At 54.8% G+C, this 21,942-nt stretch overlaps 1 protein-coding gene across 1 annotated transcript; it reads right to left on the reverse strand.

The window, feature by feature from the left end:
• Positions 1–519: 519 nt before the first annotated feature.
• On the reverse strand, positions 520–21,483 carry KAT2A (lysine acetyltransferase 2A). Its single transcript, XM_029075277.2, is given in 21 exon segments — positions 520–775; positions 904–988; positions 1,445–1,508; positions 1,624–1,660; positions 1,901–2,015; positions 2,106–2,249; positions 2,489–2,599; positions 2,849–2,975; positions 3,268–3,476; positions 3,561–3,697; positions 3,805–3,936; positions 4,055–4,161; positions 4,366–4,557; positions 4,673–4,854; positions 5,183–5,272; positions 5,382–5,527; positions 13,850–13,973; positions 14,650–14,832; positions 14,834–14,934; positions 18,478–18,527; positions 21,431–21,483. Coding segments are annotated over 21 exon segments (2,583 nt in total). The 3' UTR covers positions 520–581.
• Positions 21,484–21,942: the final 459 nt, after the last annotated feature.

Raw genomic sequence — 21,942 nt, forward strand, 5'->3', positions numbered from 1 at the left:
ATTCTCCCAAGCACTTAGTAGAGTGCTCTGCACACAGTAAGGGCTCAATACATACAACTGAATGAAAGAATAACACAAAGAAGTAACATATTACCTGTCCACTCTCCCTGTACAGTGGCACAGGCACTCAGAAAAATACCACTAATTGGTTGAGTGGGGCATGGAGCTGTGAACCTCGCTCTGGGTAGGGTCCCCCGACACCCAGAAGCAGAAGGAGGGCTGAAGGATATTGGTTGAAAGAACCCAAGGCTGGAAGTCAGAGAACCTGGGTTCTAATCTGCTTAGTTCAGTGCTTGGCACATAGTAAGCGCTTTAACAAGTACCCCAAACAATCACCCCTCTTTGGGGCCCCCACCCCCAAGAGCAGATGCTGAGTAGGGGCTGAAAAACAAGGCAGGATTTTATTGTTTCATTAACGTCCAGGGAGAAAGGGGAGAGACCTGGCCCTTGGCTCTCTCCCTTCCCCTGACCGCCTCCTCCCTCCCTCCCCCCCGCCCACGAAACACGGGGCCCCCAGGGCAGACCCCCCACCCCCCCTCCCCCCCAAGTTTCAAGCGTGGGGCCGCTCCCAGGGAGGGGCGTCACTTGTCGATGAGCCCTCCCTCCTTGAGCTTGAAGTAGAAGAACTTCTCCAGGGTGTTGGCACAGCGGCAGTAGGCACTGTCGGGCGGGTTGTATTCTCGGCAGTTGGCGATGACCCGCTGCAGGTCCGCCACGAACAGCTTCTTGGTCACGTAGTAGCGGGCTCGGAGCCTCTCCGTCATGGTCTTCAGATCTGGGGGTGGTGAGGGGAGGGGTTGGGGCACAGTGACCGGGCAGGGGGGTGTCAGGAGCGCAGTGTGGATTGGGACTGGTCTGGGCATGAGTGTTGATGGGTCGGTCGATTGGGGGTCGGGGACTCACCGATGGGGAAGCGAATAACCTCGTAATAGTCTGGCGCTTCGGCCTTCTTCACGGGCTCCATGAAGGGCCAGGCACTGGGGTGCGTCTGGTTGGGGGGCGGAGGGTAAAAAGGGGGTTGAGTCAGGGGGCCAGTCGGACCCTCCTCACAGCCTAAGGCTTTTCTTCCCCCAATCCAACCCACATGGCTGTGGGTGCCAGCCAGGTGCCCAGTAAAGACAGACAGGTCTTCCCTCCTTCCTCACTTGGCTCAATGCAAGGCTACTTCCCCCAGGAAGCCACTCTGCGCTGACTCCAGCCTCTCTCTCGTTCTCGCCAAACTGCCTGCCTACCTGGACCCCTCGCCTCCAGCTCTCTCCTGCCAAACAGTATCAGTCTGACTGTCTGTGCAGATGGGGCCTGCCCTTGTGACCTGTCTTCCCTGCTGGGCTGGAAGTTCCCCTGAAGAGTGGGGGACCTCATTCCTGCCCTGTCCCAGAGACCCCAAGGCAGGGCAGGGACAGGGTCGGGGCAGGGTTGAGGCAAGGTCGAAGCAGGCCAGTACCTTAATCTGGGCCAGCAGATTCTTGAGCGTTGTATACAGCTGGTCTGGATCTTTCAGTTCCTTCCTGGAGAGTGGAAGATAAGGAGAGACTGAGCCCCTTCCCCTCTCACGTCTGCCTGACCTCAGGCCGCCCCCGGGGGGATGCACTCCCACGGCACCCCCTCCCATCCCCAACTCACCCCTTCTCCTTCCCAAGGGACTTCCAGCCTGTCTCTCCTGTGGAAAAAGGGAGATGGGAAGAAGGGATCAGGGAGATGAGGATAAGGAGAGAGCAGGATGGGCAGAGGGGGACAAGGATGTCGTCAAGACTCTTGGCTGCCCCAGCCTGCCCTCCAGCTTCCCCCTCGTCCCTGAATCCTGGGACCTTTCCAAGCCCCAGGCTCCAGGCAGCGGTCACCATCCCCGCAGTCAGGACCACATCCCCCTCCCCGGCCACAGGCCGGCCCCCTGCCTCACGCAAGCCGGGGATGCTCTCGACGGGGATCTGCCGGACGCCTTCCTTGAAGCAGCTGAGCCCGGGGTAGACACGCCGGATCTGAGCCTGCTTTCGCTCGATTAGCTTCTTGATGATCTGAGCCGGGGGGACGGGGACCGTGAGCCGGGATGGGGATGGGGACCCCCCGCCCAGAGCCCTCCAGATCCCCCCGGCCCCCGGCCGCACCTCCTTCTGCTTCTTGATGATGTGGGACAGCTCGGTGTAGGGAATGCGAGGATTCAGCTCGCACTCCATCAGGGTGGCCCCCTCATAGTCCTTGATGTAGCCCAGGTAGCGGCTCTTGGGCACCTTGATGTCTTTGGAAAAGCCCTAGGTGATGGAGGGGGAAGCAGGGGCGGTTGGGGGTGCTGGTCAGCCTCCAAAATGACCCCCTTCACCCCGGCTCGCCTCCCCAGCCCCCGCTGCATGATGATGGATCGTGGCTGGACTGCAGGAGGGCCCAGCCTACAGCTGGATGGTGTGTGGGTGTGGGTGTATGTGCATGTACATTTATGTACTTGCACACATGTCCCTGTGTGACTGTGGTGTGGGTGGGAGAAGCCCCTAACCTGCTTCTTGAAGTAGCCAATGGCGTACTCATCAGCGTAAGTGAGGAAGAACAGGATCCCGTGTTTGATGTGATATTCCTTCAGGTGGTTCATCAGGTGCGTCCCGTAGCCCTGTGGGGTGGGGGGATAGGGAGAGGGTAGAAGTCATGGTCCAGGGGCCCCCGCTCCCTGAGCGCTAAGCCAGGAAGAGTTACGGGGGCTGAGAACAGTGAGACCCCCAGCAGGCAGAGCGCAGCCCTGGGGCCGTGTTCCCCCCACCCTCAGGAATGGGTTGATCCCAGAGGAGAGAGGGCCCGGGCACCTGGACTATGCCACCGACAGGCTGGCGGTGGGGGCGGAGGGCGGGGGGCACGCACACACCTTGACTTGCTCATTGGAGGTGACGGCACAGAAGACAATCTCGGTGAAGCCCTGGGTGGGGAACATGCGGAAGCAGATCCCCCCGATGACCCGGCCGTCCTTGATCAGAGCCAGCGTCTTGTGCTTCCTGGGGGGGGCAGGTGGCATCAGCATGGGGGGATGGGAGGAGCTCCCTGACCTCCCAAGGACAGGACCCGCAGCCGCCCGTCCTCGTCTCTGAGGTCAGGAAAGGGTCAGGGCCAGTGTCAGGGGTCAGCTGGGGCCTCCCGATCTCCCAGGGACAGGTCTGGCCCCCCAGGTCTGAGGTCAGGAAGGGACTGGGTCCAGTGTCGGGGGTAAGCTGGGAATCCCCGACCTCCCAGGGACAGGACCCACTCCCCCTCCCCGACCAGACCCCATCCAACGGTGGGCACACGCACGGGTCAAAGACGAGGCGGGCGATGTACTCCTTGGGCATACGGGGCAGCTGGTGGGAGAAGACGTTCTGCAGGCCGACCAGCCAGAGCAGCAGTCGCCGACTGGCCTTGGGGGCCAGCGAGTTCCCGATCACGTGGAACTCGATGATGCCACGCCGCTCCTCCAGCCGCGCCGTCTCGTCCCGCGCCGCGTTGGCCGACAGCAGGCTGGTCTGGGGGAGGGGGACGGCGGGAGTCAAGGGAGGCCCCCGCGACACCCATGGGGCGAGGCGGGGTCCCACGTGAGCGGCTGTTACCTCGGGGCCCAGCATGGCGGCCGGGTCGGTGACGGTCAGCATGACCTCGTTAACCAGCTCCATGGGAATGTCGCCCGTCACCCGCAGCCGCTTGGCATCTTCCAGGGTCAGGCTGTCCTGCGGCTTCCGTTTCTCGCCTGGACCGACAGACAGGCTGGCAGACGGAGGCCCGGAGGCCGACAGACGGCTGGACCCGTGGGGACGGGGGACCCACGCCCCGGATGCCCCTGCCCTGGGCACCCACCTGGCAAAGGTTCAGCGGCGCCAGTGTCCCGGGCACTCAGGGAGCTGCCGGCGCAGCCGCCGTTGCTGCTGCCGCCTCCCAGGCTGGAGCTGAAGAGCGGGGTGGTGGGCACGGCCGTGGCGCTAACGGCGGCTGCAATAGACGGGGGTCAGGCCGGGAGACCGAGGGCAGGCTCCGCCCTGTGAGGCGCCCGGATGGCACAGCCTCTGGCCCGCTCCTGCCCACCCCCTAAGCCCGGTTCCCCCGGCACCTGGCTGGGGCCCAAGCTGAGTCCCCTCCGCCGCGGGCAAGGTAAAACCGGCTGCCCAGATGGGTGAGTTCTCGCCATAGATCTCCTCCTCCAGCATCGACAGGAACCTGTGGGAAGGGGAGAGGGAGGGAGGGAGAAGGGGAAAAGGGAGGGGGGAAGGGACAGGACCCCAGGGTCAGTGCTGTGGTAAACCCCAACCCCAAGCCAATCCCTCCACCTCTGCACTAAAACCTCCCCCTGTGCCCCCGGGGAACCACCTAATCCCTCCACCCTCGTCCCCATCGCGTCGAACACGGGTCCGGGGCCCGTACTTGGGGAAGTGGGTGAGGATCAGCGTCCTCTTCTCGGGCACCAGCTTGTCCTTCTCCACGCGGAACTTCTCCAGGAGCTGGCGCCGCGTCACGGTGAAGATGGACTTGAGGAGGCCGCGGCCAAACACGTGGGTGGTCTCGTAGCGGGGCAGGCTGTCGCAGCTCTGCGGGACGTGGCAGTAGCACAGCCACCTGCGGGGGTGGGGGGACGGGGAGGCGGGGCGCTGAGCCCGGTCGCCCGACGGCCTGCCCCTCCCCCGGATCTGGGGCCGGGACCCCTCGGCCGGCCCCGACCCCGTTGGGCTACCTGGTGTAGTTGACCTTGTAGGCGGCCACGTCCTCGGCCTGCGAGCGCTGGCGGAACTGGGCGGGCGTCTCCAGTTTCCAGTAGTTGAGGCACAGCAGGAACATCTTGGACAGCTCGTACATCGTCTGCCGCTCCTTGGGGGCCAGGTGGCTGAACTTGTACTGGACGAAATTCAGGACGCCCTAGGAGGGGGACGGGAGGGGCGGGTGTGGTGGCCAGGAGGAGGAGAGGAAGGTAAGAAGACCGACGACAGACAGACGGACAGACAGGCTGTCGGCTAGAGCAGTTCACCACACACCAACTACATTCCCCTCTTTCTGGCTCGTCCCTACATCGTCTCACCACACCGGCACCCAGCGGGGCGGAAGGCACTGAGGTGGAGCAACCGGGCACCCGGGACAAAGCTAACCCCGGGCCCTCAGGCTGGGAGCCCCAGAGCTTATCTTCAAGGTTGGATCAAAGCCCCTCTCTGGCTCAGGGAGTGGCCTGGCCCCGTCTCTGCGACCTTACCTGCTCGATGTTGGGCTTCTCGAAGGGGGGGCTTCCCAAGGAGCCCTCCACCACGGGCCTTGTCATCTGCAGGATGCACTTGCGCAGGAGCTGGAGGTGGAGGAGGAGACACAGCGTGGCGCTGAGGGCGAGCCCGCCCAAAGGGCCCCAGCCCCGCCCGGTGTTCCTGGGTCCCTCAGCCCCCCACACCGGGCTTCACCTTGAACAGGTAGAAGTACACCTGCTTGGTGTCAGTGTCCTCTTCCTTGTGCACAGACATAAACAGGTTCTCCACGTCGACCACCATGCCCAGCAGCCGGCTGATCTCGTCCTCGGAGACGTTCTCCAAGTGGGACACGTGGTCAGCTGAGTGTGGGGAGAGAGGCGGAGGTTGGAGGGGCTCCCCCGCTCCCCCCAGCCTCCGAGACACCCTTGATCCAGTGGGCTCCCTCAGCCTTCGTTTCCCCCAGATTTCCCACCTTACCACTCCTCACCCCGCCCCTGACAATCAGTCAATCGACCAATAGCCTTGCCCGAGAGAGGTGGAGAAAGATTGTGGTGATGAAGTTTTAGAACGTTGCCGGCCAGTGAGCCCCAAAACTCCACTCCACCCACTCTTCTGGACGTCTTACCATGTTCATCACTGCCCCGGTAGCCTAGTGCTGTTTGGTCTTCAGGTATCCAATCTTTCCTCATTTATGTACCATTTAAATTTTTTTAATGGTGTTTGCTAAGTGCTTACTCTGTCCTGGGGTAGATACAAAATCTAAGCTCTGGGGCTCATTAGCGCTGGGGTAGATACAAGATTAGGTTGGTCATGTCCCATGTGGAGCTCACAGCCCATTTTACAGGTGAGATACCTGAGGCACAGAGAAGTTAAAAGACTTTCCCAAGGTCATACAGCAGACAAGTGGCGGAGCAGACATCTGAGTCCCAGGGCCGTGCTCTCTCCACTAGGCCATGCTGCTTCTCACAGCACTTAGTATGGTGCTGTGCACCCAGAAAGCACTCAATAAATACCACTGAAGGAATGAGTGAACTGGAAAAATACAACACAAACTAGTAGACATGACCTCTATCTTCAAGGAGCTTGTAATCTAGCTGGGGAGACAGTCATCTGAATGAATTACAGATAGGATGAAATAATATAGTATACAAGATATGCACATAAGTGAGGAGGGAGGATATAAAGTAGGAAGACTAGAGATTAATCAAGGAAGGCCGCCTGGAGGAGGTGCAGTTTCAGATGGGCTTTGCAGATGGGGAGAGCACTGGTCCATCAAATATGAAGGGAGAGGGAGTTCCAGGGAGCGGGAAGACCGTGAATGAGGCCCAGAGAGAAGAATGAAGAGTGCGAGCTGGGGGGTAGTGGAAAAAGAGAGTAGATAAAAGGCAGAGAGTGAACTGATTGTTAGCTCCACAGCACTCAGTCAGGAGTTTCTGCTCGACACGAAGAGAAATGGATAAACCATTTGCGATTTTGGGGGAATGAAGACATGTGCACTGAATGTCATTTTAGAAAAGTGATAGGGGCAGCAAAGTGAAGTATGGAGGCCTGGAGAAGGGAGAGTCTGGAGAAAGGGAGGTCGGTGAGGAGGCTGAGGTAGGAGTTGAGTCGGGATAGGACAAGAGCCTGGCCCAGCAGAGAGACCATTTGGATGGAGGAGACGACCCTGAAAATGTTAGAGGAAGAAACAACAGGATCTGGTGACAGGTGAGACATCCAAGTCCAACTGTTCTGAAGGCAGGAGGAAATGTGGGATTGCAGAGAAGGGGAGAGGTAGGGGCTGGAGACGTAGATTTAGATGTCACTGACGTAGAGAAGCAAGTTGAAGCCGTGGGAGTGGATGAGCATCCCAAGGCAGTGGGTGGACAATAGAGGGGACCCAGAACCAAGCGTTGAGGGACTCCCCCTCCCCTTCCCTTTCACAGTTAGGAGTTGGAGGCAGAAGAGGAGCCAGTAAAAGAGTCCAAAAAGGAGGACTTGATAAGGTGGACACAATTTTTTTTTTTTTAATGCGAAGGGATGGGGTGAGAGATGCAGGTGGTGGAGCCATATTTTGAAAGGAGACAGCTTTTCTCTCAAGAGACAGCTGGGAAGGATGAGAGAGTGGACGTGGAAGTTGGAGGGGTCAGGACCTTGAGAGGTAAGGGGAAAATTTGGAGGCGGTCATAATTGGTTTCAATTTTGTTGATGAAGTAGATAGCAAGGTCAACAGGGGAGACATATGGGGGATGTGATGGTACCTCACCCCCAATGATCTGGCCACCTATTTCCTCACGAAAATCAACACAATCAGGTCTGAGCTCCCCAAAGTCACCCCTCCGCCTCTCCCCTCCCCCCAACCAACCCTCTCCCCTACTTTCCCATCCTTCCCTGCAGTATCCTCAGAGGAGATCTCCTCCCTCCTCGCAAGTGCCACCCCCTCCACCTGAGCCTCGGACCCCATTCCCTCTCACCTTATTAAAACCATCGCCCCTGCCCTCCTCCCTTCCTTAACTTCTATTTTTAACCACTCAATCTCCAATGGCTCTTTCCCCTCTGCCTTCAAACATGCCCACGTCTCCCCCATCCTAAAAAAACCTGCTCTCGACCCCACATCCCCCTCCAGTTATCGCCCTAACTGCCTACTACCCTTCCTTTCCAAAATCCTAGAATGAGTCGTCTACAATCGATGCTTAGAATTCCTTAACTCCCATTCTCTCCTAGACCCCCTCCGATCTGGCTTCCGTCCCCTCCACTCTACCGAGACTGCTCTCTCTAAGGTCACCCGTGACCTCCTTCTTGCCAAATCCAATGGCTCCTACTCCATTCTAATCCTCCTTGACCTCTCTGCTGCCTTTGACACTGTCGACCATCCCCTCCTCCTCCAGACCTTATCTCACCTTGGCTTCACGGACTCCGTCCTCTCCTGGTTCTCTTCTTACCTCTCTGGCCGGTCATTCTCGGTCTCCTTCGCTGGTGCCTCCTCCCCCTCCCATCGTTTAACTGTTGGAGTTCCTCCAGGGTCAGTTCTTGGCCCTCTTCTGTTCTCCATTTACACTCACTCCCTCGGTGAACTCATTCGCTCTCACAACTTTGACTACCATCTCTACGCAGATGACACGCAGATCTACATCTCCGCCCCTGTTCTCTCCCCCTCCCTTCAGGCTCGCATCTCCTCCTGCCTCCAGGATGTCTCCACCTGGATGTCGGCCCGCCACCTAAAACTCAACATGAGCAAGACTGAGCTCTTCATCTTCCCTCCCAAACCCGGTCCTCTCCCAGACTTCCCTATCACTGTGGATGGCATGACCATCCTTCTCGTCTCTCGGGCCCGCAATCTCGGTGTCATCCTTGACTCGTCTCTCTCGTTCACCCCACACATCCTATCCGTTACCAAGACCTGCTGGTTTCAACTTTACAATATCGCCAAGATCTGCCCTTTCCTCTCCACCCAAACGGCTACCTTACTGCTACGGGCTCTCGTTATATCCCGGCTAGACTACTGTGTCAGCCTTCTCTCTGACCTCCCTTCCTCCTCTCTCGCCCCACTCCAGTCTATTCTTCACTCCGCTGCCCGGCTCATCTTCCTGCAGAAACGATCTGGGCCTGTCACTCCCCTTCTTAAACAACTCCAGTGGTTGCCTATCGACCTCCGCTCCAAACAAAAACTCCGCACTCTAGGCTTCAAGGCTCTACATCACCTTGCCCCTTCCTACCTCTCCTCCCTTCTCTCTTTCTACCGCCCACCCCGCACGCTCCGCTCCTCCGCCGCCCACCTCCTCGCCGTCCCTCATTCTCGCCTACCCCGCCGTCGACCCCCGGGCCGCGTCCTCCCGCGGTCCCGGAACGCCCTCCCTCCTCACCTCCGCCAAACTGATTATCTTCCCCTCTTCAAAACCCTACTTAAAACTCACCTCCTCCAAGAGGCCTTCCCAGAAGGAGCTCCTCTTCTCCCTCTACTCCCTCTACAACCCCCCCTTCACCTCTCCGCAGCTTAACCCTCTTTTCCCCCCATTTCCCTCTGCTCCTCCCCCTCTCCCTTCCCATCCCCTCAGCACTGTACTCGTCCGCTCAACTGTATATATTTTCATTACCCTATTTATTTTGTTAATGAAATGTACATCGCCTTGATTCTATTTAGTTGCCATTGTTTTTACGAGATGTTCTTCCCCTCGACTCTATTTATTGCCATTGTTCTTGTCTGTCCGTCTCCTCCGATTAGACTGTAAGCCCGTCAAATGGCAGGGACTGTCTCTATCTGTTGCTGACTTGTTCATTCCAAGCGCTTAGTACAGTGCTCTGCACATAGTAAGCGCTCAATAAATACTATTGAATGAATGAATGAATGAATACTGAGAGAGCTAAAAGTCAAAAACAGTTGGTGTGGACAATGGGCATTAGAGTCTAACAGGATGGAGGACTAGTGTGGTTAGGCAGAGGAGAGAACACAGTTAGAGCAGGTGAGGATGAACTTTGGTGGGTGAGGTAAGCCTTATATCTGGATTTCCACCAGCAGCTCTATGCAGCTCGTGCACAGGAGTGAAGGAAGTGAACTGTGGAGGTGATCTAGGGCTGTGGCTTAGTGCTGTGAGATCGGCGAAGGGATGGGGAGCAAATGAGTGGAGTTCAGTAGAGAGGGTGGTGTGAAGAGCGTTAATTTGGTGGTCACGGGAAGCTGGTTTGGGTATGGAAACTAAATGGGGCATGATGACTTGAGAAAATTAGATGGGGTCAAAAGTTTGGAGGTCTCTGTGAGGGAACGGGGCAGATTTTTGGGGAGGGAGTGTGTGGGAGGGAAGGCAGGTGAGGAGGTTGTGGTAGGATAGAGGAATTTCAGAGTTGGTGAGGGTAGAGATTATTTTGTGACTAGAGATGATGAGATTGAGTATATGTCCAAGTTGGTGAGTGGGTGGCTAGGGTGAGGTAGGAGGTCAGTGGAGTTGAGGAGTGATAGAAATCGGGCAGCAGGAAGGTTGTCAGGAACATTGAAGTCCCTGAGGATCTTTGTAGGGATGGAGAAAGAAGGAATTTGAGAAAGGGATCAAAATGGTTCAAAAAGTTAGAGGTGGGGCCTGGGGGTGGTAAATGACTTTGACTAGAATCTGGGACTCAAAGGAAGGGAAAGAGAGGGTTGAGGGAAGTGAAATGGGGTGAAAATGGCATTGGGAAGTGAGAAGGAAGCTGGCTCCTCTCCCAGTGAGTCTGGAGGAGTGGGAGATGAGGCCCCCCTCTAGAGAGAGCGGTAGGAGAGATGTGTCATCTGAGGAGAGCCAGGTTTCAAGTGATTGCAGGGAGGAGCCAGGTACAGGTCAAGGATCAACAGAAGCTTTCATTCAACGGAGCCAGGGTTTCCACAGGCTGCATTTGGCAGAGGCTGCTGGGGGAAGGGATGGCACAAGGGGTAAGGAGGGGTTGGATGGGAGTGAGCTGAGGGGGCCAGCAGGAGGGGAGGGGGATGAGAGGTGGCTCTGGGACAAGATAATGGGGATCGGGTGGGGGATGGGGAGCAAAGGGTAGAAGGTGATGGACGGAGGGGGACGAGGGTGGGTTCTGGGAAAGGAGGACAGTGAAGGGTGGAGAGAGGGGACTGAGGGGACATGGTGGGGTCGGAGAAGTTAAAGGTTATAGGTGAGGTTGTTGATAGCAGTAACTGCCCAATTTGGTGGTTCCACCACTAAACTGCTGAATTGAATTGCGGGTCCTTGGGTCCTTGAGAGTGAAGAGACAAATGTTTTGGGGGTAAACAGAGGACTGATTCCCTGAGGATAGTGTAGGGAAGGAGAAAGAGAGAAGGATCTCCCCATCACCTCACATACAACCTCTCCAAAACTGAGCTCCTCCTCTTTTCTCCCAAATTTTCTCCTCCCCAGCTTTCCCATCACAGTAGACACCACCACCATGCTTTCTGCCTCACAAGCCTGCAACCTTGGCATGATTCTCAACTTCTCTTCCCTTCAACTCCCATATTAGGTCGGTCCCTAAATCCTGTCAATTCTATCTCCAGAATTTCTCCTTCCTCTCCATCCAAACTGGTTTAAGACCTTGTCATATCTTGCCTCAACTTCCACACCAACCTCCTCACTGATCTCTGTGTCTCCAGCCTATACTTCCGGGAACATTAGAAAAAAAAATAAATAACCCAGCTCCGAACTCATCTTGCCACTCGTCCAGTTTCTCCAATGGTTGCCCATCCATCCGTGCATCACACAGAAACCCCTCACCTTCAGGGAAGTCAGTCCATTTTCTTACCCTCACTCCTCTCCCACTACAACCCAGCCCACCCACTTTTCCCCTCATGCCAGCCTGTTCACTGTGCCTCACTCTTGCCTCATTGGCCATCGACCTCTTCTTCTCACCCTCCTTCCTGCCTGGAGTTCCCTCCCCCTACATATCTGACAGACCAGCTTTGGAGATCTCCCCATATCCAAAGCGCTACAGAAACGACATTGCTTCCAGGAAGCCTTCCCAGGCTAATCCCTTATTCCTGACCCTATTTTCCTCACCCACTGACTCTCCCATGCACTAAGTCCCTCCCCCACAGCACGGTGTAATGGACAGAACATGGGACTGGGAATCAGAAGGTCATGGGTTCTAATCCCTGCTCCACCACATGCCTGTGTGACTTTGGGCAAGTGACTTTACTTCTCTGTGTCTCAGTTACCTCATGTGTAAAATGGGGATTGACACTCTGAGCCCCACATGGGACAGGGACTGTGTCAAACTCGATTTGCTTGTATCCACCCTAGTGCTTAGTACAAGCACCTGGCATAAAGTACTTTCCCAAGCGTTTAGTACAGTGCTCTGCACACAGTAAGTATAAATATGACTGAATGAATGAGCTTAAATACCATCATTATTTATTATTATATCTTTTTTTACTGGTATTTGTCAAATGCTTACTATGTGCCAAGCACTGTACTAAGCGCTTGGGTAGATACAAGATGCTCAGGTTGAACACAATCCCTCTCCTACAGGGGGCTCACAGTTTAAGTAAGAGGAAGTAATCCTCATTTCACAGAGGAGGAAACTGAGACCCAGAGAAGTCAAGTGACTTGCCCAAGGTCACAGAGCAGACAGAGCCAGGATTAGAACACAGGTCCTCTGACTCTTTCGACTAGACCATGCTGCTTCCTTGTACTTGTAGTTTATTTTAATCTGTTTCTCCTTTTAGACTGTAAGCTCCTTGAGAGCAGGGATAATGGCCACCAACTGTATTGTACTTTCCCAAGTGGTTAGTTCAGGGTTCCACACAAAGTAAGAGCTCAATAAATACGACCAATTGATTGACCGATTGAAGGACGTACTGAAAGTTAGGATTGAAAAAGAGGGAGGAATCAAGGACAACGCCCAGGTGGTGATCTTGAGAGACGGGGAGGATAGTGATAGTGCTACTTAAGTCAACTATAATGAGGTGAAGGAGAGGATTTGCGGGGGGATGATGAGGTGCACGTGTAGTCATGAGAGCAGATGAGGTTTGCAAGAGGGGATGAGGGCAAAGTAAGAAGAGTAGTGAACATCCAGTTATTCATTCATTCATCCAATAGTATTTATTGAAGATTTACAGTGCCCAGAGCACTGTCCTAAACACTTGGGAGAGCACAATACAAACATATACAAATTCATTCCCTGCTCGCAATGAGCTTACAGCCTAGGGGGGAAGACAGACATCAATACAAATAACTAAATTACAGATACGTACATAATTACTGTAGGGTTGGGAGGGGGGAAGAAAAAAGGGAGCAAATCAGGGCGATGCAGATGGGAATGGGAGAAGAAGGGGGGCTTAATCTGGGAAGGCCTCTTGGAGGAGATGTGCCTTCAATGAGGCTTTGAAGATGGGAGAGAGGAATTGTCAGATTTGAGGAGGGAAGGCGGTCCAAGCCAGAGACAGGATGGGGGCCAGGGGTTGGCAGTGAGACAGATGAGATGGAGGCAGAGTGAAAAGGTTAGAACTAGAGGACCAATTGTGCGGGCCGGTAAGGAGCCAGTGTGTTGGCGAAGTTATTAAGTTGTGGACTCAAGAAAGACTCACCCGGAGCCCATCCCAACGTGAGCCCTCACACAATCCATCCATGGTATTTATTGAGTACTTACTAAGGGCGGAATATTGTACTAAGCGCTTGAGGATATAGAATACAACTGAATCGGTAGATGTAATCCTTGCCCTCGAGGAGCTTTCAGCCTCATTTCACTCCCCAGAAACACCGCCCAAACAACTTATGTTGCTCACTTCTCAACAGACTCTCGGCTTCCCCCTCTAGACCGTAAGCTCGTTGTCAACAGGGAGTGCGTCGGTTTATTGTTGAATTGTGCTCTCCCAAGCGCTTACCTCAGCACTCTGCACACAGTAAGCGCTCAATAAATATGATTGACTTAACGCATGCATCAGAAGCGGTATGGATTAGTGGACAGAGCACGGACCTGAGAGTCAAAAGGTCATGGGTTCTAATCCCAGCTCTGCCACTTGACTGCTGTGTGGCCTTGGGCAAGCCATTTCACTTCTCTGGGCCTCAGTTCCTTCATCTGCAAAATGGGGATTGAGGCTGTGAACCCTGCGTGGGACAGGGACTGTGTCCAACCCGATTTGTCTGTACTCACCCCAGCGCTTAGTACGGTGCCTGGCACATAGCAAGCGCTTAACAAATACCATAATAATAATTATTATCGTTATCATCACCCCTCCCCGACTCCCCGTCACTCACCCAGCGCGTGCCCGCAGCTGCGACAGGCCTCGCTCAGGTTGGCGGCCGGCTGCTGTAGGTCCATGCGGGGGGCCGTGGGGGGATTCGGGTTCTTCCAGCCATTGCACTTGCAGGAGTCGTTGGCCTGAGGGGGTGCCCGCCCGCCGGGGCCACCATCACCCGCCGAAGCCATGGCCGACGCGCCCTCCCCGCATCCCGGGGGCTCCGTGCTCCGCCCCGGCCTTGGCCACGGACCCGCCGGTCCCGCCCTCGGGTGCCCGCCCGGTTCTCCGGGTCACGCCTCCGGGTGGCCCAGACGACGTCCCCAGGTGGCACAGGTCATGCCCCCAGGAGGCAGAGTCTCCACCCCCAAGTGATTCCCCGGGGCCCCGCCCCCAGGAGGCACAAGCCCCGCCCCAGGTGGCCCCAGGCCCCACCCCCAGGTGCTGCCCCAGGTCCCAATCCCAGGTGATCCCAGGCCACACCCCCAGGTGATTCCCCAGGCCCCGCCCCCAGGTGATTCCCCAGGCCCCGCCCTCAAGTGGCACAGGTCACGTCCCCAGGTGATCCCAGACCCCGCCCCCAGGAGGCACAAGCCCCGCCCCAGGTGGTCCCAGGCCCCACCTCCAGATGATGTCCCAGGTCCCAATCCCAGGTGATCCCAGGCCCCACCCCCAGGAGACCCAGGCCCCGCCCCCAGGTGATTCCCCAGGTCCCAATCCCAGGTGACCCCAGGCCCCGCCCCCGGGTGATTCCAGGTCACACCCCCAGGCGATTCCCCAGGCCCCCATCCCAGGTGATTCCCCAGACCCCGCCCCCACCTTGCAGGCGGAGAAGACCCCGAGCTTCTCGAGCTTCTTGGCCCTGGGCAGGCCTCGCACCTGCGCCTTCCGCTGGCTGGCGCGCTGCTGCTGGCTCAGGCCGGGCCGGGCCGGGTCCCCCCCGCCGCCGCCTCCGCCGCCGCTCCCCGAGCCTCCCCCCGCGGGGGCGGGAGGCGGGGCGGGGGGCTGCAGGCTCCGGGGTTGGGGCTGGGGCTGGGCCTGGGCCGGCTCCGCCATGGCCAGCGCCGCGCTCCCAGCTAGGGCCGCATGGGCGCCCCGGGGCCTCTGCGCATGCGCCGCCGCCGCCGCCGCCGCCCCGGGGCACGCTGGGAGTTGTAGTCCCCTCCCGCCGCCCCCGCCCCCCCACTTCCGCTCGGCCCTCGACAGGGCCGGCTAGGCCGGTGGAGCACGTTTGAAACTCTTACTGTGTGCCAAGCACTCTTATTAATAATAATAATAATAATAATGTTGGTATTTGTAAAGCGCTTACTATGTGCCGAGCACTGTTCTAAGCGCCGGGGTAGATACAGGGTCATCAGGTGGTCCCCCGTGAGGCTCACAGTCTTCACCCCCATTTGACAGAGGAGGTCACTGAGGCCCAGAGAAGTGAAGTGACTTGCCCACAGTCCCACAGCTGACAAGCGGCAGAGCCAGGAGTCGAACTCATGACCTCTGACTCCCAAGCCCGGGCTCTTTCCACTGAGCCAGGCTGCGATGACAGGGACTGAGAGGGACAGAGAGATGACAGAGAGACTGAGAGAGATAGAGACGGAGAGAAATTGGGAGATGACGGAGACTGAGATATGGAGAGAGATTGAGGGACTGAGGAGGGACACTGAGAGAGAAATTGAGAGAGGAGATGACAGAAACGGGGAGAGAGGGAGAGGGATTGAGACTGAGGGGAGAGACTGAGACTGAGAGAAACTGAGAGATCAGAGAGACAGAGAGAGATGACAGAGAGAGACAGAGACAGAGAAATTGAGAGATGACAGAGACTGAGAGAGATGGAGAGAGATGACAGAGACTGAGAAATTGAGAGATGACAGAGACTGAGACAGAGAAAGATCACAGAGAGACTGAGAGAGACAGATACTGAGAGAAATTGAGAGATGACAGAGACTCTAAACCATGTGCAACCCAGCAGTCCTCTTCCGTGGAGCCGGCCTCTCTAGCCCCCTGTCGAAACTGGGCCGGCTGAGCTGGGGGGGCGTCCACCCACAGGCCTCATGCAGGCTGCCTCTGGAGCAAGGAGGCAGGAAGGGCAAAGTGTCAGAGGGATGGAAGACCAGGACTGATCAACTCCCCTCTGTCCCTCCCTGCCTCCTCTGTGGCCCAACACTGACCGTCCAGTAATAATAATCATAATAATGTTGGTATTTGAGCGCTCACTATGTGCATAGCACTGTTCTAAGTGCTGGGGTAGATACAGGGTGATCAGGTTGTCCCACGTGAGACTCACAGTCATCATCCCCATTTTAATAATAATAATAATAATAATAATAATGTTGGTATTTGTTAAGCGCTTACTATGTGCCGAGCACTGTTCTAAGCGCTGGGGTAGACACACGGGAATCAGGTTGTCCCACGTGGGGTTCACAGTCTTAATCCCCATTTTACAGACGAGGTAACTGAGGCACCGAGAAGTCAAGTGACTTGCCCAAAGTCACACAGCTGACGAGTGGCCGAGCTGGGATTCGAACCCATGACCTCTGACTCCAAAGCCCATGCTCATTTTACAGATGAGGGAACTGAGGCACCGAGAAGGGAAGTGACCGTCACACAGCCGACAGGTGGCGGAGCCGGGATTAGAACCCATGACCTCTGACTCCTAAACCCGGGCTTTTCCCACTGAGCCACGCTGCTGCCTCACTCCCCACAAGTGACCCACCCTTAGCCACCTAACACCCCTAACCGGTGACCCGGCATGGACCAGCCCACACCCCTAACTCGCCCCTCTCCATCTCTGACTCTTCCCAGTTACCCAGCACTGATCATCCTACACCCCTAACTCTCCCGGGTGACCCAGCATTGACCATTCAAAATCTAATAATAATAATGTTGGTATTCATTAAGTGCTTACTATGTGCAGAGCACTGTTCTAAGCATTGAGGTGGAAACAGGATAATCAGGTTGTCCCATGTGAGGCTCACAGTTAATCCCCATTTTACAGATGAGGTAACTGAGGCACAGAGTAGTGAAGTGACTTGCCCACAGTCACACAGCTGACAAGTGGCAGAGCCAAGAGCCAAGCCCGTGACCTCTGACTCCCAAGCCCGGACTCTTTCCACTGAGCCACGCTGCACCTCTCACTCCCCTCTCCAACCCTGACTCTCCCCAGTGAGCCAGCCCTGACCATCCTTTACCCCAACCTTCCAAGTCTTACCCACATTCATTCCATCCTATTTATTGAGCGCTTACTGTGTGCAGAGCACTAACCAGCCCATTTCTCAATAGTATTTATTACATGCCAACTGTATGCAAAGCACTGTAGGAAATAGTTGGCAGCATATAATGGAGGTAAGAGATATGATCCCTGCCTTCGAGGAATTTACATTCTACCCCTGGAAAGATATGTGGGAAAGTTAGTGACTAAATAGTAATAATAATTCTAGTATTTGTTTAGAACGCCAGGCACTGAACTAAGTGCTAGGGATAAAAGCAAATCATGTTGGACAGTCCCTGAACCACATGGGGCTCACAGTCTCAAGCCCCATTTCACAGATGAGGAAACGGAGGCCCAGAGAAGTGAAGAGAGAAGCTCTCTCATTCACCCCACACATCCAATCCGTCACCAACACCTGCCGGTCTCACCTTTACAATATCGCCAAGATCCACTGTTTCCTCTCCATCCAAACTGCTATCGTGCTGGTACCAGCTCTCATAAATATCCCAACTGGATTATTGTGTCAGCCTTCTCTCTGACCTCCCTTCCTTCCTTCTGTCTCTCCCCACTCCAGTCCATTCTTTGTTCCGCTGCCTGGATCATCTTCCTACAGAAATGCTCTGGGCATGTCACTCCCCTCCTCAAAAACCTCCAATGGTTGCCTATCAACCTCTGCACGAAACAATAACTCCTCTCTCTTGGCTTCAAAGTTCTCCATCACCTTGCCCCCTCCTACCTCACCTCCCTTCATTCTACTGCTCACCCCGCACGCTCCGCTCCTTTTCCACTCACCTCCTCACCGTCCCCAATTCGCGCCTGTGCCGTCGACCCCTGGCCCACATCCTCCCGCTGTCCTGGAATGCCCTCCCTCCTCACTTCCGCCAAACTAACTCTCTTCCCCTCTTCAAAGCCCTACTGAGAGCTCACCTCCTCCAAGAGGCCTTCCCAGACTGAGCCCTCCCCTTTCCCTCTGCTCCTCCCCCTTCCCCTCCCCTCAGCTGAGCCCCCTTTCCCTCTGCTTCCTCTCCCCTCCCTCTGATCCTCCCCTTTCCCCTCAGCATGGTGCTCATTTGTATATATTATTTATTGCCCTATTTATTTTGTTAATGAGTTGTACATCCCCTTGATTCTATTTATCGTGATAATCTTGTCTTGTTTTTGTCTTGTTCTGTTTTGCTCTGCTGTCTTCCCCGATTAGACTATGAGCCCATCATTGGGCAAGGATTGCCTCTCTCCCTGAATTGTACATTCCAAGGGCTTAGTACAGTGCTCTGCACATAGTAAGTGCTCAATAAATACTATTGAATGAATGGACTGCACAGGGTCACACAGCAGGCACCTGGCAGAGGCCGAACTAGATACCATAACCTCATGATTTCCCAGGCTCATGCTCTATCCCCTAAACCATACTGCTTCCCATAAATCAATAGATGCAAAAATGCTACCGAAGGCTGTGAGTACAAAGGCGGTGAAATGATTGTTGTGAAGGTGTGACCTGAGAAGAAAAGTTACAAAAGTCCCCATTGGAGGGGGGCGGGATTTCAGAAGGGCACTTTTTTTTTTTTTAATGATATTTATGTGCCCGGCACTTTACAAAGTACTGTGGTAGATACAAGCTAATCAGGTTGGACACAGTCCATGTCCCACATGGGGCTTACAATCTTAATTCCCGTTCTACAGATCAGGTAACTGAGGCACAGAGAAGGACTTGCAGACATGCCTTGCAGTCTCACAGCAGACATGTGGCAAAGTCAGGCTTAGAACCCAGTTTCTCTGATTCCCAGGCCCCTGTTCTTGCCACTTGGCCACATCTGTTGCCGATTTGCACATTCCAAGCACTTAGTACAGTGCTCTGCACATAGTAAGCGCCCAATAAATACTATTGAATGAATGAATTGCTTCTTTGATGATGGGGAGAGCAGTTCTCTGTCAGACAGGAAGAGGAAGGGAGTTTCAGATGGGAAGAACAGGAACATAATAATAACTGTGGTATTTGTTAAGCGCTTACTATATGCAGAGCACTGTTCTAAGTGCTGGGGTAGATACAGGGTAATCAGGTTGTCCCACGTGAGGCTCACAGTTAATCCCCATTTGACAGATGAGGTAACAGGCACAGATAAGTTAAGTGACTTGCCCACAGTCACACAGCTGACAAGTGGCAGAGCTGGGATTCAAACTCATTACCTCTGACTCCCAAGCCCATGCTCTTTCCACTGAGCCACGCTACTTCCAAAACATAGAATGAGGCATAGTGAGACAGTTTCAGAGAATGGTACAAGCTGGAATGCAGTTGAAGTAGGATGGAGAAAGCTGACTTCTATAAAGTCAATGCTTAGAAGTTTCTGCTTGATGCAGAAGAGTGGGAGCCATTAGAAATAAATGAGATAGGAGGAAGATCAATCACATTTCTTAAGTGCTTACTGTGTGCAGAGCCCTGTACTAAGCACACAGGAGAGTACAACAGAATTGACAGTCGCTTTACCTGCCCACAAAAAGCTCACAGTGTAGATGTGTGCAGTGATGTTTAAAAAACAACAGGCAGCAGTAAAATTAACTCAATGGGGGGAGGGAATGTGTCTACCAACTCTTTTACACTATACTCTCCCAAATGCTTAATACAGTGCTCTGCACACAGAAAGTGCTCAATAAATAGGATTCATCGAAATATGGATGGGAGAGGAGGGAGATTGGAGGCGGGGAGGGAGTTGATGCAGCAGTCAAGCTGGGATAGGGGCCTTTCGTATGGAGAGGAGGGGGCAGAACCTGGAAATAAATGACAGAATTTGGCAACAGAATGAACATGGGTGTTGAGAGGTGGGAGTCCAGAAGGATGTCAAGAGATGAGGAAGATGGAAGCCTTCAAAATTACAATATTGTGGTATTTGCTAAGCGCTTACTATGTGCCAGACACTATACTAATCGCTGGGGTGGATACAAGCAAATCAGGTTGGACATAGTCCCTGTCCCATGTAGGTCTCAATCCCTGTTTTACAGATAAGGTAACAGGCACAGAGAAGTGAAGGGACTTGCCCAAGGTCACATAGCAGCAAAGTGGTGGAGCCGGCATTAGAATCCATGACCTTCTGACTCCCAGAACCGTGCTCTATCCACTACACCATTCTGCTTCTCAACTATAAAGGGAAAGCTAGGTGGAGGAATGGGTAGATTTGGGAAGATGCATTAATAAATGTAGCATTCATTCATTCAATAGTATTTATTGAGCACTTACTATATGCAGAGCACTGTACTAAGCACTTGGAATAATATTTGCTAAGCGCTGGGAAAGATAAATAACAGGTTTGGCCACACCATCCCTATCCCATATAGGGCCCACACTTAAAGAAGCAGTGTAGTCTAATGGAAAGAGTGGGCCCAGGAGTCCGAACACCTGGGTTTTAATCCCTGCTCTGGTCCTTGCCTGCTGGGTGACCCTGGGCGACTCACTTAACTTCCCTGTGCCTCTGTGTCCTTGTTTGAAAAATGGGGATTAAGACTGTTAGCCCCATGAGGGACGGGGACTACGTCCAACTTGGCTTGTATCCCCCACAGCGCTTAATACAGTGCCTGGCAATTACCACCGTGCCATTACAAATACCATAAAGAGGAAACCAGTTCTCTTTCCTACCTAGATTATGAGCCTATGTGGGACAGGGACTCTATCGATTCTGTTTGGAATGCACTAAGCATTTAAATACCACGACTACCGTTATGGGGTGGCAGAAGGACATTCATTTACAGGTGTTCTGGAGGCAAGGAGGAAGTGTGAGACTGCAGAAAAGATGAGAGGTAGATTCAGGAGTCATTCACACAGAGTCGGTAAACTGGAGTCCTGGGAGCAGAGGAGCTCCCTAGGAGAGAGGAGTGCCAAGTATGAAGATCAGCCAATTGATCTATTCCCAGTTAGGATGGGAGAGGCAGAGAGGAGCCAGCAAAAGGGACAAAGTAGTGGTCACAGGCGTGAGAGGAGATGCAGGAGAGAGATTTAAGTCGGAAAAAGCAAGGTTAGCTAGAGGTTCCAGAAGGGGATCGGGTCCACAGAGTTGGGGGCAGCTGAGAAGAGGAGGAAGATTAGGGTGAAGACGACTCCATTTGATTTTGCAAGAAAGAGGTCATTGGTGACCCTGACGGTGTAATTTTAGGGGAGTGGAGGCAGAAACCAGCTTATAGTGGCTCAGGGAAGGATCTGGAGGAGAGGAAGTAGAGGCAGAGTGTGTGTGTGTGTTTGACCCGTTACAAGAGTTTAGTTAGAAGTAGAAGTGGAATGGGGGTGTAGGAGATGGGACACAATTCCTTATCCATCCCTGCCCCTCCTCCTGTGGCCCAGCACAGCCCACCCCCGGCCTCTCACTCTCCCCTCTCCGTCCCTGACTCTCTCTCCAGTGACCCAGCTCAGCTTACTTGGCCGTGGACCTCTCCACACAGCCCAGATCTGCTGCTTTCTCCAGCCGCATGGCGCCCTAGAGTGTCTTCCCCCACGGCCCCGCCCATCTCAGCTCTTCCCCGAGACTACCCCCTCCAGCTCGATCGTTGTCCCCGACAGGGTTGGGAGGGCCGTGAGGGATTCGGGGTGGGGGGGAAGACTGGGGAACGGGCATTCCAGATGTGCCCAGTGTGCCCTAGTCCCACCCACCTGTCCTTCCCAGTCCCTCCTCTGGCTCCCCTCTGACCAAGCCACGGCCCCATGTTGAAGAGTCAGGGGAGCCTGCCGGGCTCTGCTCTACCTGCTGAGGGTCCTATGCAGTACTGATCCTGGCTGGGCCCTGTACCAGGAAGGGGCACCACACTCGTGCTAGGGAGGACAGAGTGATTTTCTCTTGCTCCTTGGGCACACGGCCTTAAAAAGGGTTGGGGTCTCCCATCCTCCCAGCCGGGGCGCAGTCCCCACCCCCCGACTCAAAGATGCACCCCTC

Source organism: Ornithorhynchus anatinus, chromosome 11 (genome assembly GCF_004115215.2).
Source record: "Ornithorhynchus anatinus isolate Pmale09 chromosome 11, mOrnAna1.pri.v4, whole genome shotgun sequence".
NCBI lineage: Eukaryota > Metazoa > Chordata > Mammalia > Monotremata > Ornithorhynchidae > Ornithorhynchus > Ornithorhynchus anatinus.